Source organism: Micropterus salmoides, unplaced genomic scaffold, assembly GCF_014851395.1.
Source record: "Micropterus salmoides isolate LMB-PRFRI ecotype aquatic unplaced genomic scaffold, ASM1485139v1 Ms_hic_scaffold_21, whole genome shotgun sequence".
Classification (NCBI taxonomy): Eukaryota; Metazoa; Chordata; class Actinopteri; order Centrarchiformes; family Centrarchidae; genus Micropterus; species Micropterus salmoides.
Window position 1 is genome coordinate 4,326,403 of NW_024041262.1, and position 22,399 is coordinate 4,348,801.

The 22,399-nt window shown below is 41.8% G+C and overlaps 3 protein-coding genes across 5 annotated transcripts; 2 read left to right on the forward strand and 1 right to left on the reverse strand.

Moving 5' to 3' along the window:
- Window positions 1–3,228: 3,228 nt before the first annotated feature.
- LOC119916486 (oocyte zinc finger protein XlCOF6-like) lies at window positions 3,229–7,865 on the reverse strand. Its single transcript, XM_038736522.1, has 4 exons — window positions 7,841–7,865; window positions 6,984–7,186; window positions 6,789–6,881; window positions 3,229–4,297 (listed from the first exon to the last, which is right to left on the reverse strand). Exons 1-4 carry the CDS (start codon window positions 7,863–7,865, stop codon window positions 3,374–3,376), a joined length of 1,245 nt encoding a protein of 414 aa, XP_038592450.1. The 3' UTR covers window positions 3,229–3,373.
- A 135-nt stretch (window positions 7,866–8,000) lies between these two features.
- mettl9 (methyltransferase like 9) lies at window positions 8,001–13,055 on the forward strand. Of its 3 annotated transcripts, none has more exons than XM_038735155.1 (6): window positions 8,001–8,160; window positions 8,364–8,525; window positions 8,896–9,086; window positions 9,161–9,370; window positions 9,780–9,964; window positions 10,112–13,055. In XM_038735155.1, exons 2-6 carry the CDS (start codon window positions 8,430–8,432, stop codon window positions 10,339–10,341), a joined length of 912 nt encoding a protein of 303 aa, XP_038591083.1. In that variant the 5' UTR covers window positions 8,001–8,160; window positions 8,364–8,429; the 3' UTR covers window positions 10,342–13,055. The 3 variants fall into 3 exon arrangements, 2 of the variants coding, with proteins under 2 accessions (XP_038591083.1, XP_038591082.1); XR_005446970.1 differs by lacking the exon at window positions 8,001–8,160 and having other exon boundaries at window positions 8,175–8,525; window positions 10,112–10,392; window positions 11,485–13,055; XM_038735154.1 differs by lacking the exon at window positions 8,001–8,160 and having other exon boundaries at window positions 8,175–8,525.
- Window positions 13,056–13,739: 684 nt separating this feature from the next.
- Window positions 13,740–20,362, forward strand: kdelr2b (KDEL endoplasmic reticulum protein retention receptor 2b). Its single transcript, XM_038735156.1, has 5 exons — window positions 13,740–13,996; window positions 15,551–15,651; window positions 15,911–16,069; window positions 16,719–16,971; window positions 19,056–20,362. The coding sequence occupies exons 1-5, from the start codon at window positions 13,906–13,908 to the stop codon at window positions 19,088–19,090; spliced, it is 639 nt and encodes a 212-aa protein (XP_038591084.1). The 5' UTR covers window positions 13,740–13,905; the 3' UTR covers window positions 19,091–20,362.
- Window positions 20,363–22,399: the final 2,037 nt, after the last annotated feature.

A 22,399-nucleotide genomic window follows, 5' to 3' on the forward strand; every position in this document is an offset into this window, starting at 1 on the left:
GTCAGAGGCAGTGACTGTCATGGCCGGTCACATTCACTGCTTTCATCCCAAGTAAACACAGGGACATTTTGGGGATCTTTTAGAGAATGTTCCTCAGAAAGAAAAATCTATTGCTATCTGTTCTGTGCAGTTTTAAATATGAATACAGCATCTCAAATACACTAGAGCAGATGATGACATCTTGAGTAATGAACATCCCGTGGTCACCATGTTTCCATAGTGGGTGATTTTATTTGTCATCGCAATGAGCCATACACTAACCATCTGAAGTTAAATACTACCTCATAATGAAATAATAATATATCCAAAAACAACCATGGTGGATATTTTCTATTGGCCATGTCTTTATTGGCCCATTAGAGTCCTTTTGAATTATTTCTATGACTTTGTTTGCACATTCAGCTGCTGAAGCAGGAGAGTTTCTCTGTGGTCACCTTTAACTTGTTTAACACCTGTGCTGAAAACCATCTTTTCTGCGTGTCTTAAGGAGCAGGACTCAACCTGTTAGGCCACACCTGAACTAATAGAGGCCAGGCCTGGCAGTGTGATATTGCCAATCTTTTCCAGTTAACTGTTCACCAGATGCCTTATTTAAGTCAGTTTAGGATATGGAGACAACATGTCAAGGAAATGCATTTATTCTATTTGTTAGACCTCAAAGATGCACACAATGGGCCTCATGCGTGAATGTTTCCTCATAGCTCTCAACATTTTCCTTTCAACAAGAGGAAAATGATAAAATCCTACGTTGGGGTCATGAACAGTGCACTGACAGCCAAGTCTGTTCTTACCTACCTGAGTATGAGGACTTGCGATCTTAAATTAGATGCACGTGCCATAACGACAGCACTTCAAACTGTCAAGAAGACAGACATGGATAAGCGCACTGGAGCCATGATGGAGAGGTTTCTCTCTGTCGGGGGGGGTTGTGTGCTCCCCCCAGGCAGCGTGCCACCGCATTCAAGTTGTGTTTCTGTGCATTAGATATTATTTGGACATTGATTGAATGGAATTGTTTTCTATTGAGGAAGGGGAGCGGATTTGGAGATGGTGCCTCGATGCACACGCATGAATTCAGTGGATTGCTTATAGGCTAGTACAGCAATGGCATAAAAATCAGTTTTTATGCGAGTCTGTTGAGCAGTGGCATGTGGAACGGAATGTGCTGGGGTGTTAACTGGATGATACCCTGGAGAAGTCAGGAAACCGATAGCGCTGAGTATTTGCAGATGAGTGGAGTGGGAATAGATTGCACAATTAAAGTTCAAATCTGTGCATACGCACAATTCATGCACGAGGCCCAATGTGTTTTGGTGAGTAACAATGTAAACATAGCTTTTGTTTGTTTACAAGAAAACTCTACAGGGCACCTTTAATCCATTGTTTTTATAAACAAAACAAGATTAGTAAGACAGTTTAAGTGTCTTCAGCTGTTTGTGGCTTGCAGTAGAGGGTGTAAAGATGAGGGCCAGGTCACAACATAGACAGTATTCCAGACTGGTGAATAGGCAGGGTTCGCGGAGGAAGAAGAGACCCGTGACAGTAAAGCAGAGGAGGATCCTGACATCCTGTGAATTCAAACAATCATTCAAACAATGTATCAACCATTGTTCCACTGAAGACAAAGTGAGTGTTACTATTAAAATAATGATAACTGGTGTTTTTGTGTCCAGTACAGTTTGTGTCAAGTTAAAATAATCCATACATCTGCTCCACTGATATCAAATTTACACATAATCTGTGTTACAGCTTGGCCAGTTGATAGATGTACTGACTTTTGCAGACTGATCACACAGACATGAGTCCGACTGTCTAACTCTTGGCAAGACTAAGCTAAACTATTTCTTTAAAGAGGTCATATTATGCTCATTTTCAGGTTCATAATTTTATTTTGGAGTTGTACCAGAACAGGTTTACATGGTTTCATTTTCCAAAAAGACAGCACAGTGATCCAGTGGATAGCACTGCCTCACAGTAAGAAGGTCGTGGGTTCAAACCCCAGTTGCCCCGGCTTTTCTGTGTGGAGTTTGCATGTTCTCCCCATGTCTGCGTGGGTTCTCTTCAGGTGCTCTGACTTCCTCCCACCATCCAAAGACATGCGGACTAGGTTGATTGGTGGCCCTAAATTGCCCTTAGGTGTGAGTGGTTGTTTGTCTATGTGTGTAACCTATGGACTTTTCATTTCCCCATCATTCCCAGGCAGAGGAAATTCCTACACTTCTCATTCAGGGGAATCCATGTGTAACACATTTTCCTGATGGCCTGTGCTCTACCAACTGTGCTAACCAGTCACAATAAAAAGTACTCTGAAATTATCCCAAAGAAACACACCAGCCGACCCCTGTATTCAGCTATGGTTTATTATCTCGAGATCACAAGAAACACAAGTTATCATCATCATAATCCTGTCTAGAAAACTGTGGTGTCTTTTATCTTATGATGTTAAAAATTGCGGTGTCTTTTAAATTGTAATGTAATATATATTTAATTTAATGTTTAATTGTGTTGCTTTGTACCTTGTGATGACGTGCATGGGGCCTACAGATGGAAAATAGCCTTCGGGCTAATTCTGGTATATTCACATTGCTGAAAAGCTAATAGGTTCATTGATATGCACTGGCCCTTTTAAATAAATAAATAAATTCAAAGGCAAATTAGAGCTCACAGACATATTTTAATGATTCTGCGAAAAAAGAAAAAGTTAATTATACGAGAAAACAATTCTTTTATTAAAGTAATAAATTGCATACATTTAATGATATTTCCTTGAGTGAGCTTTTACGAGCTCCGGCCGACTGAAGGCCATTTCACAGACTAAACATTTAAAGGGCTTCTCTCCTGTATGGGTGATTTGGTGTCTCTTCAAAATACCTGCGCTTTTAAAAGATTTGTCACATGTCGGACACTGGTACGGCTTTTCCCCCGTATGCATCCTCATGTGTGCAGTAAGGTAATAAGACTGCACAAACCCCTTGCCACATTCTCGGCATGTGAATGGCCTCTCCCCGGTGTGATAGCGAGTGTGAATCTTAAGCTCGGACGCCGATCTGAAGCTCTTGCCACACTCGCTGCATGAGTATGGCCTTTCCTCTGTATGGGTCAGATCGTGTCTCGTCAAAGAGCTCGCGCTTCGGAACAGTTTGCCACAGCGGGAGCATGGGTAGCGCACGCCGTGTGTAGCTTCGCCACGTGGAGGTCGAGGCTTCTTTTAGTGCGTACGCTTTTCCGCAGTCCTCACAACAGAAGCGCTTCTCCTTGGCACTGCTGTGACAACACAGCCTGTGGATTCTCAGAGCGGCGTTGGACTTGCAGCCTTTCCCACAATCCCAGCAGAGGAATGGCGCCTCTTTTGTGTGAGTACGGTCGTGTAGCGTCAGAGCGGATGCGTAACTGAACGCTTTAGGACACTTTGGGCATTTGAAAGGGAGCTCGCCTGTGTGGAACCTCTCGTGCTGATCAGGCCTCTTAGATCTGTGTAAGTTCGTTCACACAAAGTGCAGCGGAAAGGTCCTCTGAAGTCATGCACTTCGACATAGTGCTGGTTGAGATCTATGAAACCTTTAAAACTCTCACCACACTTGGTGCATGGGAGAGGCTTGTGTCTCAGATTATGAGTCTTAAGTCTTGCTGTGTCTGGGAATGACCTGTTGCACTCCACACAATACAGTGAAGAATCAGTGTCTTTGTGCTTAAAACCCTTCAATTTCTTGCCGCTATGATTACCCTGATGATGGTCCTGGCTCGACTCCTTTATGTCTCCTAACTGTACTTTGCTGCTGGCTGGTCGGAGATCTTGCTCGGTGGGAACAGGTACTACCTCTCCAGAAGGAGCATGCACTTGTTTCTTATTTACCAGAAATTCCTTTTCATGATTCCTAACGTCTGACAGTGAAGTTCGGAGTTTGCCACGAACTTCCCCTTGCTTTGGGTCTTGAGTGTTTTTGTATTCAAGTCCTTCAGAGCAGCGGTTCTGAGGCTGTGGCACAGTGATTCGACACACATTTAACTCGTGTCTCTTCAGGTCGTACTGGAACTGAAAGCATTTCTTACAGCGCCAACATTGGAAAGGCCGCTCTCCTGTGTGAGTCCTCTGATGCCGTCTCATATCTGAAGCCCGACTGTATGTCTTACCACATGTGGGACAAGTCTTGCTGGTTGAGGGTACTTCAGAACCCCCATTTGATTGCTTATTTTTGGGTGTTATCGAAACCTTATCATCTTCAGACCTTGGTATTGCCTGACTATTCTTTGGGATGTGATCAGAGCAGGTACATACAGTACAGGAGACATCACTACATTAGATACATTGGTGTTTTCCACTTTGTCAGTTACTGTTCTGGTACTGACCTCCTTGCTTTCTTCTTTCGTGAAGTCTTTGGCCTCACAAGGGTTCATGACTTTGGAATGATTGTCATCTGTGGTTCTGACTAGGGCTTGAACTTGCTCTGCCTGTCTATTACCCATCACAGAAAGATAAGTCTCTGTGGTATCAGTCTCCTCAGCAAGAATTTCAATATTATAACCGACTTGGACCTCAACAGCACAAGAGTCTACACTCATTTTATCCCCATTCAAAGACTCAACATGTTGAAAAGAGTATGAGCTCTCCTCCTCTACTCCTTCTTCACTGTTAACAAAGGACTGATTCTTTAAACCTCCGGTTTCTGTCTCTCCCAATTTTGGTTGGTCACTCTCTGTCTTTACATCATCTGCATTTTTTCTCAGTGTAGCAGGCACCGCTGTCAGTTCTTTGTTGAATGCATCCATGTAATTGGATAACACATTTGCTTCTTGTGGTGTTTTTTCTTCTGCCATCAACGCTGTTGTCAAAGGTGGCAGACAGAGAGCTGAACAAATGCTGGCACCAACTGCTGGATTATCTGAAAAATTTAAATACATACAATTACCACTAGATTAACAGCAGACTGCCAAACTTACGGAAACGTACTGCTGCCACGTAGGGCTGAGCGAATATATAATATATATATTATATAATTGCATTAGCGATAATATCGCAATGTGATAAAAGAAGATTTTCTAATCGCAAAAGCTGCGATTATACTGTGGTCACTTGACATGCGAGTAAAGCAGTCTGCAGAGGAAGCATCATCTTGGCACGCTACACTGCACCGTGACTTACTGTATTGCACAATGGCCTCTGGCTTGACAGAAGCTGACACTGCACAAACTTTAGTGTCAAACAGGGAATGAAATTAGCACCCGCCAAATGCAGGTAAATTGTTGGCGATGGCGGGTGTCCGCCACTTTGACAGACAGGGAAAATGCACAACAGAAAGATACGTGTAGTAGTGTTAGCGTATTGTGGCAATCGGCGCACACGCCTACATCACACACACACAAACACCAGTCAGCTCAAGGAATATCTGTGACGGCGTTTCTAATCAAACCGATCAGTCCAGAAGAGTTCCAGTGTGTTACAGCCAGAGCGCTGCTTACCAGCAGCATCAGGGAGGGTGGGTGTGTGCGTGTGTATGTGTGTGGGGGGGCACTCTGGTGTTATCGGAGCTGGTCTATTACATGCGAGAGGCGTCACTTGGTTTTATTTTCATTTGCCAGCTTTTGTATTGAACCTCCAACTGAGTTTTTTTTTTGTTTTCTTGCATGGATACAGAAAAAATAGTTTTTTGTTGAGATATGGACTCTTGTGAAGATTTGATTTGCTTACTGTATAACACACTGTGGTGTGTATACAGTCATCTATAGTTAGGCTTACCTCATGATATTATATGATATTATTTAATGCCATGACTTGACTCAAATTATCTTTAACCTGAAATTATAATTTGTTCATATAATTCATGCATCACCTAATTTCATCATAACATAGGAAAGAAAGAACAGTGTACGTTTAATCTATCTAATATTGGGTTGGTCATACTACACACTGATTTACTGCATGTCAGTTTTGAATAATACTATTATACTATTATTATAATAAAGAGCTTAAAAAATAATCGCATATTAAATTGCAATCGCAATACTGGTGAAAATATTAACAATTTGATTATTTTCCAAAATTGTTCAGCCCTACCGCCACGCCAGACAACATCATAGGTTATCACATTAAAACAAGAAAATCTGTAGTCAACTATTCACGTGGCAGCAATACGCTGACGTACAAACTGTACTGCATGCTTACCATTTTTATTTAGTCCAATGAGATCTTTGTGATGTTCCAGAAGAGATTTAAATTCTTGAGACTGACAGAAAGACTTCACACAGTCGGACAGAACAGCAGGCATATCGCTGAGCATACAGGCAACCTGCTCATGAGAAAGATCATATCAATCTAAAAACTTGGAAATATTGTTTTACGCCAATAAATGCTGTAAATGTAGTCCTAGATGTCTTAACCACACAGTGTGCTAGAATTGTAGGTTACCTGTTTAATATTTGGGACAGTAAGTAACTCGTCAAGCTGCAAGAGGAATATCTCCACAAGCATCTGTATATCTTCAGAGTACTTGTCTCCAAACCTCACTGGGAAAACATCCTGAAATAAAGCATGTGATCTTGGTGAACATTGATAAACAGTTTTCAACAGAAAGGATAAAAATATCTACAAGCTCAAAGTCACACAACCAGAGACTCCTACCTGGAAGAAGTGCTGCCTCTCATCCTGGTCTTTAATTAAGGTGTGAATAAGACCAAGGAGGTTTGATGCAGACAATCCATCCCCTGAATCACTTATCTACGAAAAATTGGTAAGTTCTGGTTGCCATTTAATAATAGTAATCATGCCGTTCATGAAATACAGGTAAACGTACCTCTGTGTTCCACAGTGAAGTGATTATATCCAGGTGTGGCTGAATGGTCGCAAGGTCTATTATCTGCTCTGGGCGACACATCTCCAGTGACAGCTAAAATCAAGAAGAATCTGTTAAATTCCAGCCTTACACTTGAGGTGTCTCTGAAAAACTGCATGTAGGTCAATATTCCACCTTCCTTATACAGTAGCCTACCTGAGCCCGAAGGCCAAGGCTCAGCAAACACCTCTGTCTGCGATTGAGCAGCTCTGGGACAATCTCAGTGACCGCTGTCACAAAGTCATCCAGCAGCCCATAATTGGCCACAACTTTCTGCTGGACAGTTTCCCAAATTGCTGCAGAGACCAGTCGAAGTGGTGGGACCAGGAGGCGCAGACAGGACAGGGGCAGAGGGGAAACTAGATAATGAAAGAAAAATCATTTAAAAAGTTAAAAATGAAAAAAAAAAAAAATTTAAATTACAAATGAGCAAGCAGGAGAATAGACTGGTATTGAAATGAAAGATAGGAGATAAAGAAAGAGGTATTCCTCAGACTAATCTCCTACAAAATACATTTGAACCTTTTTTGTTTTAAATTGTATGCATGCCGATTTCTACAGTCGTTGCAGACAGTCCTTGATAATTATTTCAAGAGCAACGTGCGTCTGGAAAAAAGCCAAGGATGCCTTATTTGACAGATTCCGAACGGAGTTCGGCGGGTCATGTTTAAATAATAGGGGCAGGGCAAATACCTGGGCCACGTTAGAGTATACCGTTAACACCATCCAGCAAAAGGGCTGCGCAACACAAAAACAAAGCTAATATCAAGAATTAACTAATGCATTCAACCCAGGAAGAAACATTAACGTTATGTAATAAGCCTTTCAAATGTTCCGTTTTTGGTTGAACAGCCTAAATTACATGACGGATATGTATATATATATATTTTAAAAAACAAACAAAATCCCAGCAAGTGTGAAGTCAGCGTGATATTTTAGAGGTCATGGAACGAGCCCAATGCGATGATGTCACGACCCCAAAATGTATTATTTCTGCGAAACATGACTGCTACCTGTCTTTTCAGAAATGCGACGCATATTTCAACTTCATCAGTTCCGTCCTCCTCAGCAAAATGAATGGGAACACCACGATGAAGCTGCGAGCGAAACCAGCGGACAAGCATTTAGCTGAATAATTCGCGGGACACATTTCAGTGTGACTCAGGAAGTGCAGAAAATGCGGATGTGATTTTTTTTTTTGTTGTCATAATGGGCAGAGACCACAGGGACCACACCACTGAAAGACTATTAAGAAATGAAAAGACAATGGCTTTCTAAGACTAATATGGCGAGTAAATAGCAGCTGGCTCTTTTAAGTCCACCGCACCCTCAGGTTTGTTTGTTTGTTGTCTTGGAACTGGAGACATGACGTGTTGGTTTACAGTTGGGTGCCATTAACGTTACCTTCTTTAACACCATCAAATATTAACTGCATCTCAGTGCTGTCCACTGGCCAGTCAGGTCTCTTCTTCAAGCCTGCAAGGTGTCTCTCAACTTTCCTACTCAGGGTTGTTGTCCATTATGTGTCATCTACAGCTGAGGACTTTGATTTTTGTAGCCTGGGTGTTCGGCTACATCGCCTTTCTGCTCTCCATCAGGAGGATGTGGTCGGAGAAGTACGTCCGTAGTCCACTCGTCCGTTCGCTGTTAATGAATATGGTGAACGAGAGCGAAGCGGCCGCGATGGAGACACAAGAGGTATCAGTTATTAATAATCTAATAATAATCTGGCCTGTAAGGTGAACTAAAATGGTCCGAATGTGTGCCCGTTTTGACAAAACAACTACAGACAACGCACATGCGCAGACTAGACTCATCTGTGTGCAGTTTTCCCACTTGGCAAGCTGCAGAGGTTGGATTTGTAATTGGCACCACGTCTGATATATTGTCCATTTTCCAGTCCTGATGCTCTCCCACTGAAGTTTCAGAGCTACAGATACATTAGTATTGTTATTGTTTATAGTTGACATTTAATCGAAGGAACATGTTGGCAACCTGCAAGACTTCTTCAGTTCTCTCTTTCTCCTAAATTTGAAATGTTCTGTTATTCTTCCTCCTGTGGCTCAAGTGGTACCAGTGCAGCCCTGACCTGCTTGGACAATCAGTGAAACCCCTGTTTGTCCAGAGCCACCTGGACACAGACACCAAGGCCTTTTTAAAGCGGAGTGTGGAGAAGTCTGGCTGGCTGTTCACTCAGCTCTATCACTCATTTGTGTCTACAGTCCTCAGCCCTGTGGTCTCCCGCACTTCCATCAATGGGTTAGTAGTACAGACACGTCTCTGTCTCTGTCTGACCTGTAGTGGATCTCCCTCTGACGTGCTCTCCGTCTCAGGTTTCTGGGTCGTGGTTCTATGTTCGTGTTTTCGGCGGAGCAGTTCCAGCAGTTGCTCCGGATTGGCCCAGAGTGGAGGGCTGAGAGGCTCCTGGACCTCGGAGCTGGGGATGGAGGCGTCACAGAGGTGATGGGAGTCCATTTCAGAGAGATCTATGTAACGGAGGTCTCATTACCCATGAAATGGCATCTCCAGAGGAAGAATTACATGTAAGTAGTAAGTCACAGTTTAGATTTAAACTCATAACTCCTTCCATGTTTATGTTGATTTGATAATTCAGTAGGATACACACTGCCGTTTGGTGTTTTTCTTCTTTCCTTTAATAAAGGCTATTTTAACACAAACAGAATAATTCAGACACCAAATGTATTATTTACATTTGATATAGTTTTGGCCTAGCCTGGGTTGCCAAGCGCTGCGTTCCACGTTTTTGTTGCTGGAAGTGTTCCGTTTCATTGACAGTAACTTGACAGCCATCAGCATTTCTGTTAAAAACCGAAACTCAGATTTTGGTATTTAATGTTTCTAATTTATGGACCACAACGTACAAAACGGGGAGATTTCTTGCACCATTAAAAGTACCTTGTTACCACCTGAAAGTCCTGTTTTTCTGTTCAGTGTGCTGGGTATAGATGAATGGCAGCAGACTAGTTTCCAGTATGATGTGATCAGCTGTCTGAACCTGCTGGACCGCTGTGACGATCCTATGCATCTCCTGGGGGACATCAGGCGGTCGCTAGTTCCCCGCACAGGGAGACTCATCCTGGCTGCAGTGCTTCCCTTCCAGCCGTATGTGGAAGTCGGTCAGTTGGGAATCAGTACAACTTGCCTCATATGCATTTGATTTCATATACTTCCTCTGTGATCCAAATAGTAACACAAGAATTTCCCCTCCGGGATCAATAAAGTATTTCTGATTCTGATAACATTCTGTCTATATTCGTTCCTAGGAGGAAGATGGCAGCGTCCCAAAGAACACCTAAAAATACAAGGAAAAACATGGGAGGAGCAAGTAACCAACCTGTCCAATGAGGTTTTCCAAAGGGCGGGGTTTGAGGTGGAGGCTGTGACCCGGTTGCCATACCTCTGTGAAGGGGACATGTATAACGATTACTACGTACTCGATGATGCAGTGTTTGTTCTCAAGGCCTCAGAGGATAGTTCAGAGTCTGCTCACTGAATACCAAATGACCGTCGGAGGCCCTTATTTTGCTAATCCAACTTTATCTCGGTAGGTTGCTACTGTAAGGATATTAGTGCAATTTTCACAAGCTTCATTCATACAACACACTATTTCTTACTTGCAGGAAATAGTGAGTTGGGTGTGAAGTTCAGGTGCTGTAGTTCCTACATTTACCAGCTATCTTGTGTGACAGTAATATGTCCACTTTTTAAGCAAAAAACAAACAAACTGAAGGGCAGTTTGCCCATATTGAAAGTCACTAAACATATCGCCGTGGTGTAGGTCTCCATTCTAATACATTATTTGTGGGAAATGTTTACTGTTAGTGTTTCGTCATTCTGTAATATATATGGGAATGATCTTGGTTGAGTCTTTGTTACATTTGTACTTGAATTTTTTCCCGTTATTTTTTGCCCCATCTGTTTTGAGTCAAGTCGCCCCCTACTGCGCCGTGATTGGCTAGTAATTGCCGTCCTCTGTTTTACATTGTTGATTGTAACCCCTCAATGTAGCTGGTTGTCATAGCAACGCCTCACACAACTGCAGGAACATAATGTTCAAAGCGACCCACACCCGCAACCCACACACACTAGTTGATGTAACACCAGTTGTCTCTTGATTTAAGTTCAAACGTTTCAGCATTAAATAAAGACAAGTCCAAAAACGTTTAAGCACATTTTCGAAGCGCCATCAATTTTCAGAAAACTGCCAATAATCGAAATCTACACAGTTGATTTATCTCCTCAAAACTTTTCAGAAGTGGATTTAGTAAGGAAATAGCGTCCGAAAATTGTAAAATATAAAACATTCTGTTGCTGGCCTCTGTCTGGCGCGCACAATGGTGATGCAGTGAATAGTGAGTGACGATTCTCTCTGACCAATCAGTAGTCTGCTGTGTTGTCACGTCACATTTTAATATTGCCTCAGCTCGCTTGGAACCTTAACGGAGGTGAAAAGTACCAAGTAGCAGGAACAATTACCAGGTACAGATTTTCTAGATCTGACTAATTAATATACCACATTAACACTTCTGAGGGCCATACGTTAATAATGAGCGTAGTCGTTTCCCTACATAAAATGTTATTTAAACTGAATAGCTTTAATTTTAAATAATTTTGCCTGTTTTGCTATTTTCCACAGTTCACAGGGTGGCTGTGGCTCAGGAGGTAGAGCAGGTCCCCCACTAATCAGAAGGCTGGTGGCTCGATCCCCAGCTGCTCCAGTCTGCATGAAGACTAGAAAGGTGCTATATAAATGCAGTCCATTTACCACAATCCAACCTTTGTTTTTTCTCGATGGCAGTACATGGTTTAAGGAATATGTTCATCGAGTTGAAGTTACAGTTCTGAATACAAGATTTGCTGACAAGAAAATGTTATATTAACAAGGGATTAAATTCCATAGAGAACTCTCATATCCTGAAACAACGTGGCGCTCGTATCAACGAATGGTAAAGAGACATGACAACAAACAATGAGGAATAACTTTTGAGGGGGAACGCTGGTGTACTGGCCTCATCCACCTGTTAGAAGTTGTCGCAGCTGCCTCTGAAGCTGGGGGCATTCTGCCCTGGGCCTTGAAGCATTGAAGGGGCATCTTTGAGAAGACGAGTCGAAGGGAGACTCTAGCCATGGAAAGCAAGCCCTACAAGGGATGAGGTTTTGCAGCAGTCAGCTCCTTCTGCTGCTGTACAAACTTGTGGGGTTGGTGGTCGGGGCATATTGATTCGAGCAGCAGAAACAGACTGGGTAGGTTTTGCAAAAATTTTAAATATATTTGTATTATTATTACATTATCGTGAACATCAGTGGTGTCACTGTTGATAGCGGGACTAGTGTCGCTAGTGGGACAATTTGACAGAAAAAACGGCGGCGCCAGCATATATTCACAAGGATGCGTCAAAGTAATGAGCTAGCCAATAACAACACAGTAGGGCGGGACATGACACCTGACAGATGGTGGGGGAAATTACCAATTTATTTGTTTACAGTGTCTCATGCAAAGGACCAATGTATGCACACACTTGATTTAACCAGTATGAATCGGCTTCTTGTACATGAATGCACATTTTTTAAAACTTGTTATTAGTGATAAGTATGAGGCCTTTTTGAACCGAGCCTATGTCACTTATGGGAGTGGATATTACCAAATAATGTTTGGAGCTGCATTTATTGGGGGGGTTTGCCACTAGGGGGCAGCATAAGAAGCTGAAAACACAACAAATATATATATGGTTATTATCAATACAAAACAATAAAACAATTCCATATATAGCCATACAGAAGCAGGAGCGACATGTGCAACTCCTGAGGAAATTATCTGGCTCTTAAGCACAATGTTCATCAGCTACTTGCTAACCTTACCTGTCTGACACTTTTAGCTGAAACGGCTTGCAATACCTGGAAATTAGCCTTATGAGAGTGAAGTTGCAGGCCAGAAAAACAAAACAATGATCCAAAGCAGACTTCAATGCTCTGTAGAGCTGAGGGGGGCTGCAAATTTTTAGCATTTTTATTGCTTTTGAATTCAACTTTTTATTTGTAGTGGGAAAACTGTTTTATTTTTACTTTCAAAAGTTACATGTTCTACATCAGTGCTGTGCACCTAGGATGTTACTGCACAATGGACTATTCAAGATGTGCCACAATGAATGCAACATTTGTGTTTAAAGAGTATTGTATGGGGTTCCAGAATAAAAGAATCTACCTTATTGTCGGCATTTCTGAGATCTCATTTTTCCCTGTCACTACAAGCTTTAGTGACAAAGACACTGTGGAATAGTCCGTCTGAATTAAAGTCTGTTTGTAGCAGTGGTTCCAAACTGAGCTTAAGGCAGTTTCAGGCCACCAACCCAAACAGGGTTTACTTTACCTTGAATCATCTTCACTTTCATTCACTTCATTTTTTCAGAGAAAAAAGAAAGTTTCACCAACACCACTGACTTCAGTGGCTAAATTAAATATGGTAGAGCTCAACGGTCAAAACACAATTATGTGTACTGTGTGAGTTTTCTCAACTGCTGATAGCGGTTTCACTTCTACAAATTATGCAGTTGCACTTGTGAAATAAGCCACAAGCCAAAATATTGTAAATAGACTATTTTTTCCCCAGATATAACATTTCTACGTCTCTGTGATAAAACAGTTTAATTTAAATATTACTCGGTTCACGTGACGTGAAGTATTTCCTCACCATAGCTGGGATGCATTTCCTGGTACAACTAGCTGAAAGATGAAACTCGTATTTACAATATTTTCCACAGAGCTCGGAGGCATCGCATCCTTCGTAGAGCATAATTTATGCAAATGAAGCATCATTTTGTTGTGATTGGCTGAGCGAACTAGCGTTTCTCTGCTTGTATTGGGTGCTGTCGTGTTGGCCACGTCCCCGGGCCACGTCGCGCTTCGCTCGCCATTTTCCCGTCTTGTGAAGCCAGAATCAGCCTCTTCTGGTGTCACGGTGCCATTCAACGCTGTCCGGTCATAAATAACTCGTTACCGCGGACGGACTGAGCTCTTAAGAGTCTTAAATCGGTTTACTTCTGCTGGAGCTCCCATAAACATGAACATTTTTAGGCTAACCGGCGATCTCTCCCACCTAGCAGCCATCATCATCCTGCTGCTAAAAATATGGAAAACTAGGTCTTGTGCCGGTGAGTAGTCTTATGGCTTTATTTGCAGTTTGCGTGGCCCCCTGTCCTGCACGGAATGTGTCCTGGCATGTAAATGTACAGTTTAATCAGAAGGAAAATGTTACCTCCTGTGTAACTAACACTGCAGTTGGAGCTCATCCACCAGTTCTGCGTTGCACAGGAGCGTTAGCTAGCTGGCTAGTAGTAACACCAGCTAACTGGAAATCTGTGAGACTGTCACCGTTAACGTGACTGAGAAGAACAAGACTACGTGCGACATGACTTGATAAATGCTCACGTCGGGAAGGAGCGTTACTGGTAAAGTCCAGCAGCTTGCAGCCGCTGTCCGGCTAACGTTAGCTAACCGGTAGCCTTGACAGTGCCTCGGGCCCGCAGTAACGTAAGGTGGGGACAAGGGGACCAGAGGGCCACAGCACCTGTCAGTTTGGTGTGTCGGGCCTCGTCATCTCAATTGTTGAGGGGGAGACTGTGCTAGCTTCCCTCGGGCACCCTGTTATCCCCATTAGGTTACGCTGGTGTGACCCCTCTGACGTGGCAGCACTGAGTAACGTTACCCAGAACTTGACAGTTGGAGACGCGGAGTCACTGACTTGAACACACGTCTCTGCATTTGCTCAGCAGGGTTGCAAGGGAATAGTTAATGGTTGCGTGCTGTATTGTCACGATGAAACGCTGCAGTGCTTTCCTGCACTTCCAACGGTCAAAGGTTAGGACCGTATCACCGCGAGACAAGCAGTCACCTGAGATATGTCATTACTGCTTAGATTAAACCAGACGAGTTCATATTGTTCACCTCCAGTGTACTAAACAGCTAAATGAGTAAATGTAAACAGTTGCATATTGGACCTGAATTTAACCAGCTAATGCTGTATCTGATGTATTGTAACTGGCAGCGCAGGGGGTGTGACAGTGGGGCAGGTGCTGTCACTTGCCAACACGCCAGATAAACAGAGAGGCTTACTCCAAATGCAGGTGAGGTTGAAGACTGTCGGTGTTGCACTAAGCAGACGTTCTCAAACTTACAGTGCCACCTGCTTATCAGAGGGCTACAGTGTATCTTTGTGATTAAGGAGGTGGAGCTGGTCGATCCCCAGCTCCACCTTTAAAGTGTCTTTGGGCAAGACACTGACCCCCAAATTGCTCCCAATGGTCAGGCCGGCACCTGGCATGGTAGCTTGCGGCCATTGGTCTGTGTGTGTGAGTAAATGAGAGGCAAATTGTATACCTACAAGTAACTGAATATTACACAACTGATGAGGTTTCAGCTTTTATAGATTAGATTTTCTATATTCTTCACATTTTTTTCCTGATCTTTAAAGCGTAACAAACGCAGTTCCTTGAAGTTTAAGCACAACAAACCAAATGTAATTTAATTGTGTAATGACCTAGGGTGAGCTACAGCCGCCACTAATTCACATCAACACTGTCAGGATGAATAGATTCCCCCTCTAGATAAGAGCGCATTCTTTCTCATTTTGTCTCCGTTTAAATGACACAACCTTAGATATAAAGCTATTTCTAAAAATGTTTGACTGCCCTCTGCTGTCTCCTCAGGTATTTCTGGGAAGAGTCAGTTCCTGTTTGCCTTGGTGTTTACCACTCGCTACCTGGACCTACTCACCTCCTTCATCTCTCTCTACAACACCACCATGAAGGTGATTAACAACTTCCACGTTGCTCCTCATTCTCATATCCTGTAGTGTTTTAATTTTTTTTTTTTCCCCCGAACACTAAACACACAGTGCTCAGGCTGATACTACAATGTCGACACACCTGTTTGCTGAAGGAAGTTGCCCAGCGGGATGTAACAGACTTGAGTGCCGTTGCTGCTTGATTGTATTCATGACCGAGCAGTACACGCCGGCACCAGCGAATTTTAATCTTTCATGATTTGGATGCTGTTGTGTCTTTCAGATCATTTACATTGGATGTGCGTACGCCACTGTGTACCTGATATACCTGAAGTTCAAGGCGACTTACGATGGGAACCACGACACTTTCAGAGTGGAGTTCCTGGTTGTCCCTGTTGGTGGCCTGGCTTTCCTGGTTAACCATGACTTCTCTCCGCTGGAGGTCAGAAATACTGCACAGACATACTCTGACACGCCTTGCATACAGCAGAGATGCTCGTGTTTCTGAGTGACAGCTGTCACAGGTCAACCTCTGGTTGTCACTGTAAGCAGAGACTCCAGTCGCACACACATACGTGACATCTTTACCAAATGAAGTTAAGTTTCACTTTTGCCTCTCTCCTTCTGTCTATATGTGTCATTCTCTCCCATGCGTGTGCTTTCTTTCTCTCCCTGTCTCTCTTCAGATGTGTTATAACTGACACAGATTACAATTACACTACCTAGCTAACCTTTGGTTAGGTAGTGTAAATTGCAGCCATCTATCTGCACACAACTGTAGCATCTCTTACTGATAAACTACAGTTCAAACAGTCGCACTGTGGCATTGCATATGTCCTACTTAGAGTGGAGACCATTGATGCACCTCGGCCTGAAACTTTACATAGTAAAATAAACTTACTAGTGCCCCAACAGGATTCCTGCACGCATGTCTTTCAGTTGGAGATGATAAACTTGTCTCTTGGACAAGTATGCAAATGTATTTTTTTCAGTCAATATATATCAGTGCTCGCTCTCCCTCTTAGACACTACCTCCCATCATTTTTTTTTTCCCCCCACCAACACTCTGCCCTTCCCTTTGTCTGGCCCAGATTCTGTGGACATTCTCCATCTACTTGGAGTCGGTGGCCATCCTGCCCCAGCTTTTCATGATCAGCAAGACTGGTGAGGCTGAGACTATCACCACGCACTACCTGTTCTTCCTGGGACTCTACAGAGCCCTCTACCTCATCAACTGGATATGGAGGTTCTACTTCGAGGGATTCTTTGACATGATCGCCATCGTTGCTGGGGTGGTGCAGACCATTCTCTACTGCGACTTCTTCTATTTGTATGTAACGAAAGGTGAGTGCTTAATTTACTACCGTGTTTCTTTTTCACCCATTTAGCTTTTGTTGTTTGTTGCCCTCATCAGTTTCTAGAAATATCCTGTGCTGGTTCCATTGTTATTCCAGTGCCTATGCATTTCACAAACCCGAACACAACTATTTTGAATTATACTCAAGACATACAAAGATGTCAGGCTGAAATTTGGGGAAATGTATGTGTATAAAATGAGTCAAAACCTATCTTGGTTTTAGGGGAAATGGCGTTTTCAGAGGGTAACCCAAAAATACATATATTTTTTTGCACCCGGTCCTCGTGGTATTGCAAAATATTTAGTTTTATCTGGTGTGGTCTTGAGTTGTCTGTCTCTGAGATTTCTGCCTCCACCCCAATACCATGAAGCTGAATGGAATTTGCATGTAAGACGTTCAACAGCACCACCTCTTTCCAGAACAAAAGTCCCAGTTAAGACCGGGTTATACTAGACACCATGTTGTCTGAGCATTAGGTATTAATTGTTTTCAAATCGAATTTCTGATTTGAAAATGATAATGTATATTAAAAATGTAGGTTAATTATACAGCACATCTGACCCGTTTTAAACAGTCATGCAGTTACAAGTTTATTCCAGTGTCATCCTTGTGCGAAAGACCTGTTTGCCAGTCACAAGCTCCATGCTCCTCCTGTTACGGTCCTATTCACCAATCACAGCGGGCACAGGGCGTGTGCATTTTACAACAACAAGCAAAGTGTTTCAGCAGCGGAGCGTTTAGCCTGCCACATGTTTTTGACATGTTGTTAGTTTGTCCTTTCTTGTGCTTCTACTTCGATTACTCTCAGTGAGCTGGGGTTGTTCCACTTTCTGTGCAGCAACATAGCCCACATGGAGCATTTCAGAATAAGAGCGTTTTGCCTGCCTGATTTTACTGACTTTTTCAGATCTTGTTGATTTGGTCAGTTGTCCTTGATTTTTGTGCTTCTACTATGGATAAGTAAGCTACATAGTAAATTGTTGTCTGTGCTACATAGTAAATTGTTGTCTGTTATAACTGTTTATTATTGATATACGATCCAGGAGTCTGCACAGGGTGTTTTTATTTTGAAAATCGTGCCACATCACAGTTTTGATGGTGTCTCATGTTGTAATACTCCATGACATGTTTAATCTAGTACACAGTGAATATTGAACTTAAACTAAACTTAAATTTTAAATGTCAAAATCGCAAATCAAATCGTAACCACAATATCTGGCAGAAAAATTGCAATTGTTTTTTTGTTTTGTTTTTTCATCCCCCAAATCGTTCAGCCCTACTGACCATGTCAGAAATCAGAAGCGTTAATACCTTATCTGAACGGCCACTTTCAGACAGTCTCACCTGGAATACATCTATAGTCTTAAACTTGAAAAGTGACAGAAAGAGTTGTGTTAAGAATGACCAAGAGAGGTAGAGAGAGAAGTTCCAACCTCTGCCAATCTCTCACCTCCAACACAGCTGGCCAATCACTGCGTGAAGTGGGTATGAATGTTGGATTGTCAGTTTTGGAAAGTTACAGAAATGGTCGGGCACAGACCCCTAATCCGAAAGGATTAAAGAAAGGAAAGGCAGGTGTTCCAATGCTATTGGACCATCCGACAAGCACTTCTGATGGAGTTTACTGGCCCCTTTACTCTGGATAATCCACAGACCTCACTGCAAGCAGTTTTTATTGGAACTACTATTTTAACCACAGAAATAGTCCCACAAACAAATTCCATTCACCCCCATTGTATTGGTGTGGTAGCAGAAGTAGAGGTGAATATCTTAATATCCAGGCAAGGTGGCTGCCAACAGCTGGCGACTAATAAGGTGCCACGAGCCATTGATATAAAAGATTGCTAGCTTAACAGGTTGGGAACCAGTGTCTCAACAAATAACGGCATAACTACCTGCATGCTGTTTTTTGGGAACCCAGTCTTTAAAGTTTAGTGTGAATACTAATGTGAAAGAACACATAATGTTGATGCCAACCTGCAGGTCCAGCCGTCTGTTCTCTTGCTGTTGTGAATGCTGTCAGTCTGCTCTGGTCTGTGTTAAACATAAAGCCGTCCTGTCTCGTTTCAGTGCTGAAAGGAAAGAAGCTGAGTCTGCCAGCTTAAGTGCCAAAGAGGAGTGTTTTGGCAGACTCATAGAGGGGGAACGGAGCGGAGGAGGAGTGGTAGTGGACACCTTTGACAACCCCCCCCACCCACCCTACCCCATCCTCCACCACCGCTTCCTCCTCTTCCCCTCCCGCCAGTGTAAGATGCCTGAGACAGAGAGCGAGTGGGAGCGACTGGCTGCACCTTCTTCTGATCCAGGATCAGTGGAATCACACCTGCAGAGGCTGGTCCTTGGCCTTGGGATTTCTGTTTGATGCATCTTGCCTTAACTTTTTTTATTGCTCTGTACAAAAGGAGGGGGGGAAAAAAACGTCAGAAAAGTTTTCTACAGAAAAATGTGTACTCTGAAGATTTGACACATCGGTGAATAAGAGTTGAAGATGTAAAATTGCCGGCCTTTGGCATTGTATGATATTGAAGCGGACTTCTTGTGGTGGGATATTATTGACTCAAGCGTTTGTAATAGTATTTGCAATCAAAATAAATGTACATTGTTTTTCCTGAATCAATTTGGGGAGGAATTTGTTGAACCCTCATAACTTTGGTGGTCAAATTGTTCATGTTTAGCTTTTCTTGTTTTGACCACTATGCATTTTCATGTAGAATCTATTTTAGTTTCCCGTGCCCTTTACAAATTCAATATAAATAACATATGGTTAATTAATTTAATATTCTCTTTTCAACAGAAACGCAAGTTATTTTTGTTCAAATGCCTTCAAAACAGCCCGGTGTAAGTTGCTTCTGTGTGTCATTTTATTTCTCTTGAGCAGAAAGCTTATTAGGAAACAACACAGAATGAAAGCAAAATATTAAATGGACGCCAATGAACTCCCATCACTGTAAATGGCTTTCTTATTTGAATACCCTGTTCATTATCCAATGAGGACAATATATTGCCTGCAAGTATACATCACTGCCCAGCTCTTTTATTTCTCATGGCTCCTTTTTAATTGTTTGAGATGAGTGAATTCACTGGTAGTGGATGTGAGTCATCACAACAGAAATGGAATTCTTAAATTTAGGTGCAGAAAAATTTATTTTTTATCTTCTTTATGGTTTCCAACAAACAAGAGTCCATAGAATTGTTCACCTGGTGTGCATAATTTTAATAGAGATGAGCACAATCCTATGGACACTGAATCCTTAATGCTCCTCAAGACATATCTGCTTCTATTTTAGTTTTCATGCAGATCATTCCAAGTTTCCTTTTAATTTCCTACCGGAACTTTTGCACGATGTTACCACCACAAATAAAGACTTTATGGGAAACACTTGTCTCTGTGCTGTGGTTAAAAGAATACTTCACTGATTTAGCAGTGCGGTTCCAGAACCAGAAATACCATCTTTTTCATTACACTCGTTCTTCCACGATGCAACTCCACACCCTCAGATTGTTCACATTTTCAAACTTGTAGTCTTTAGCTTTAATTGACGCTGACTCAAGTTATGTCATAAATCAGATGTCCCACAGCTCACACTGAAGCTACAAAAGGCCTTTATCAAGACATTTCATATGCAGTAGTACTCCCCAACCCTTTAATGTGTAAAATCAGCGAGTTCCTTTTTAATGAAATCATTACAGCTGTTAAAATGTGATCTTAAACAATCCCTTAGCATTAACAGAGCAGCTTAGTTGATGGCTAGTTTTAAATTTTGCGAGCAGGGAGAATCAGCTTAACTGTTGAAAATGAAGTATGGTATAGTTTGCAGGAGATGCTGAAGACTGACATGCTGTGTCCACATTTTCAATAAAATACATCAAAAAATTTCAACATATAATTTCTTCTGGTCGTTCATTTGGAGCTCTTTGTTTTGGTAAAAACAGACTATAAAAGTGTGCAATTGTAGAACTGACGTGACTACATGCAGACTGACAGCCGAAGTGTATGGAGAGAATCTATTCATGGACGTAAAACGTCTCGAAACTCCACACACAAATAGAACCCAATCCACACGTTAAGTGATCCATGATTTGGTTATCTGAATAAATGCAATTCACAAACGTTTTCAGACATTTACATGGAAACATTTCAGAAGCAAATGTTATTGGATGAATTACTTTTGTGTTGGAGATGTATATGATTATATTACATTTATTCAATGTTGCAGTTATTGCGAAATTGTTTACATTTGTTCAAGTTGATTGGTATTTGTGGATGGGATGAATGCATTTGTGAAAACTGTCATTTATTCACAAATCGTTTTATTAGTGGCAACATTAATTTCCCTCCATAAAAGTGGCCAAATATTAAATTTATAAGTAAAGTAATAAAGTGGGTAAAATATCTAAACTAACCAATAATTAGTGAAATTATTAAAACTCAACCCTATTATGAAATGTTATTTCATCATTCATTTTCATAATAAGTTTTACTAGATGTTTTTTGTTTCAAAATGCCCTTTTTCAAAAATCAGTTTTATTTCATATTGGTATTTTTATTAGTTTGTGTGCAGTGTGTTTATTTATAGCTGTAGCTAGCTGAAACAGAAGTACTTTGACGTTGTTGTTGCTTTAGCTAACTGCTAACTGGCTAGTCCTGGTAGCACTTGTTGAGCTAGCTTGCTTACCAGGCGGGCTGAAGTGTGCAAGTTATGAAATGAAAAGTGACACTGTGAAACGTGTCGTGAATTTAAAAGTTACATAACATAAAAAGTCATTGGGGAAAATGAAATAGTCTTGAAACAGACTTGAACATTTGAAATTTCTAAATGAAATTAAATAAAAAATGAAGTCCTGTGAAACTAATTGAGGAGTCTCACAGCCTGGGTGAACAGGCTACAGCTGGGTGGGTGCTGTCTTTTAGTATCTTTTGGGCTCTGTGGAGGCACCTCACCTCAAGAATATCACTGATGCTAAATTATAATTTCAAAAATTATGGCTTCATTTATAGATTTTACACATGTCTATTTATTTCATAGCTATTTTATGTATTTCTGTTATATTGACCTCTTCCATAGATAGCCAATGGCTACTCTGGTTCTATACAAAAATATGCCATACCTTTATGTGAGACAGAGATTTATTTTAAATTTATATTAATACAAAGATAACTGTCCCCAATGTCAACCACGTGTTGTGCAACCCTACAAAGAAAACACATGTCTATTTGCCAAGCCAGATGTATTCTCTGCAATAAAACTGTCAACTTTGATGTCAACCTATTAGGGATAATATCGCGTTCGAGACCGGTCGGAACTGGGATTTTTCCCAGTTGAAACTACAGACTTCCGACCTCAAAGCGTTTCAGGTTCATGGTGGTGCATGACGACAAAAGTGAACTAAAACCATGGCTGACGGTGATTAAG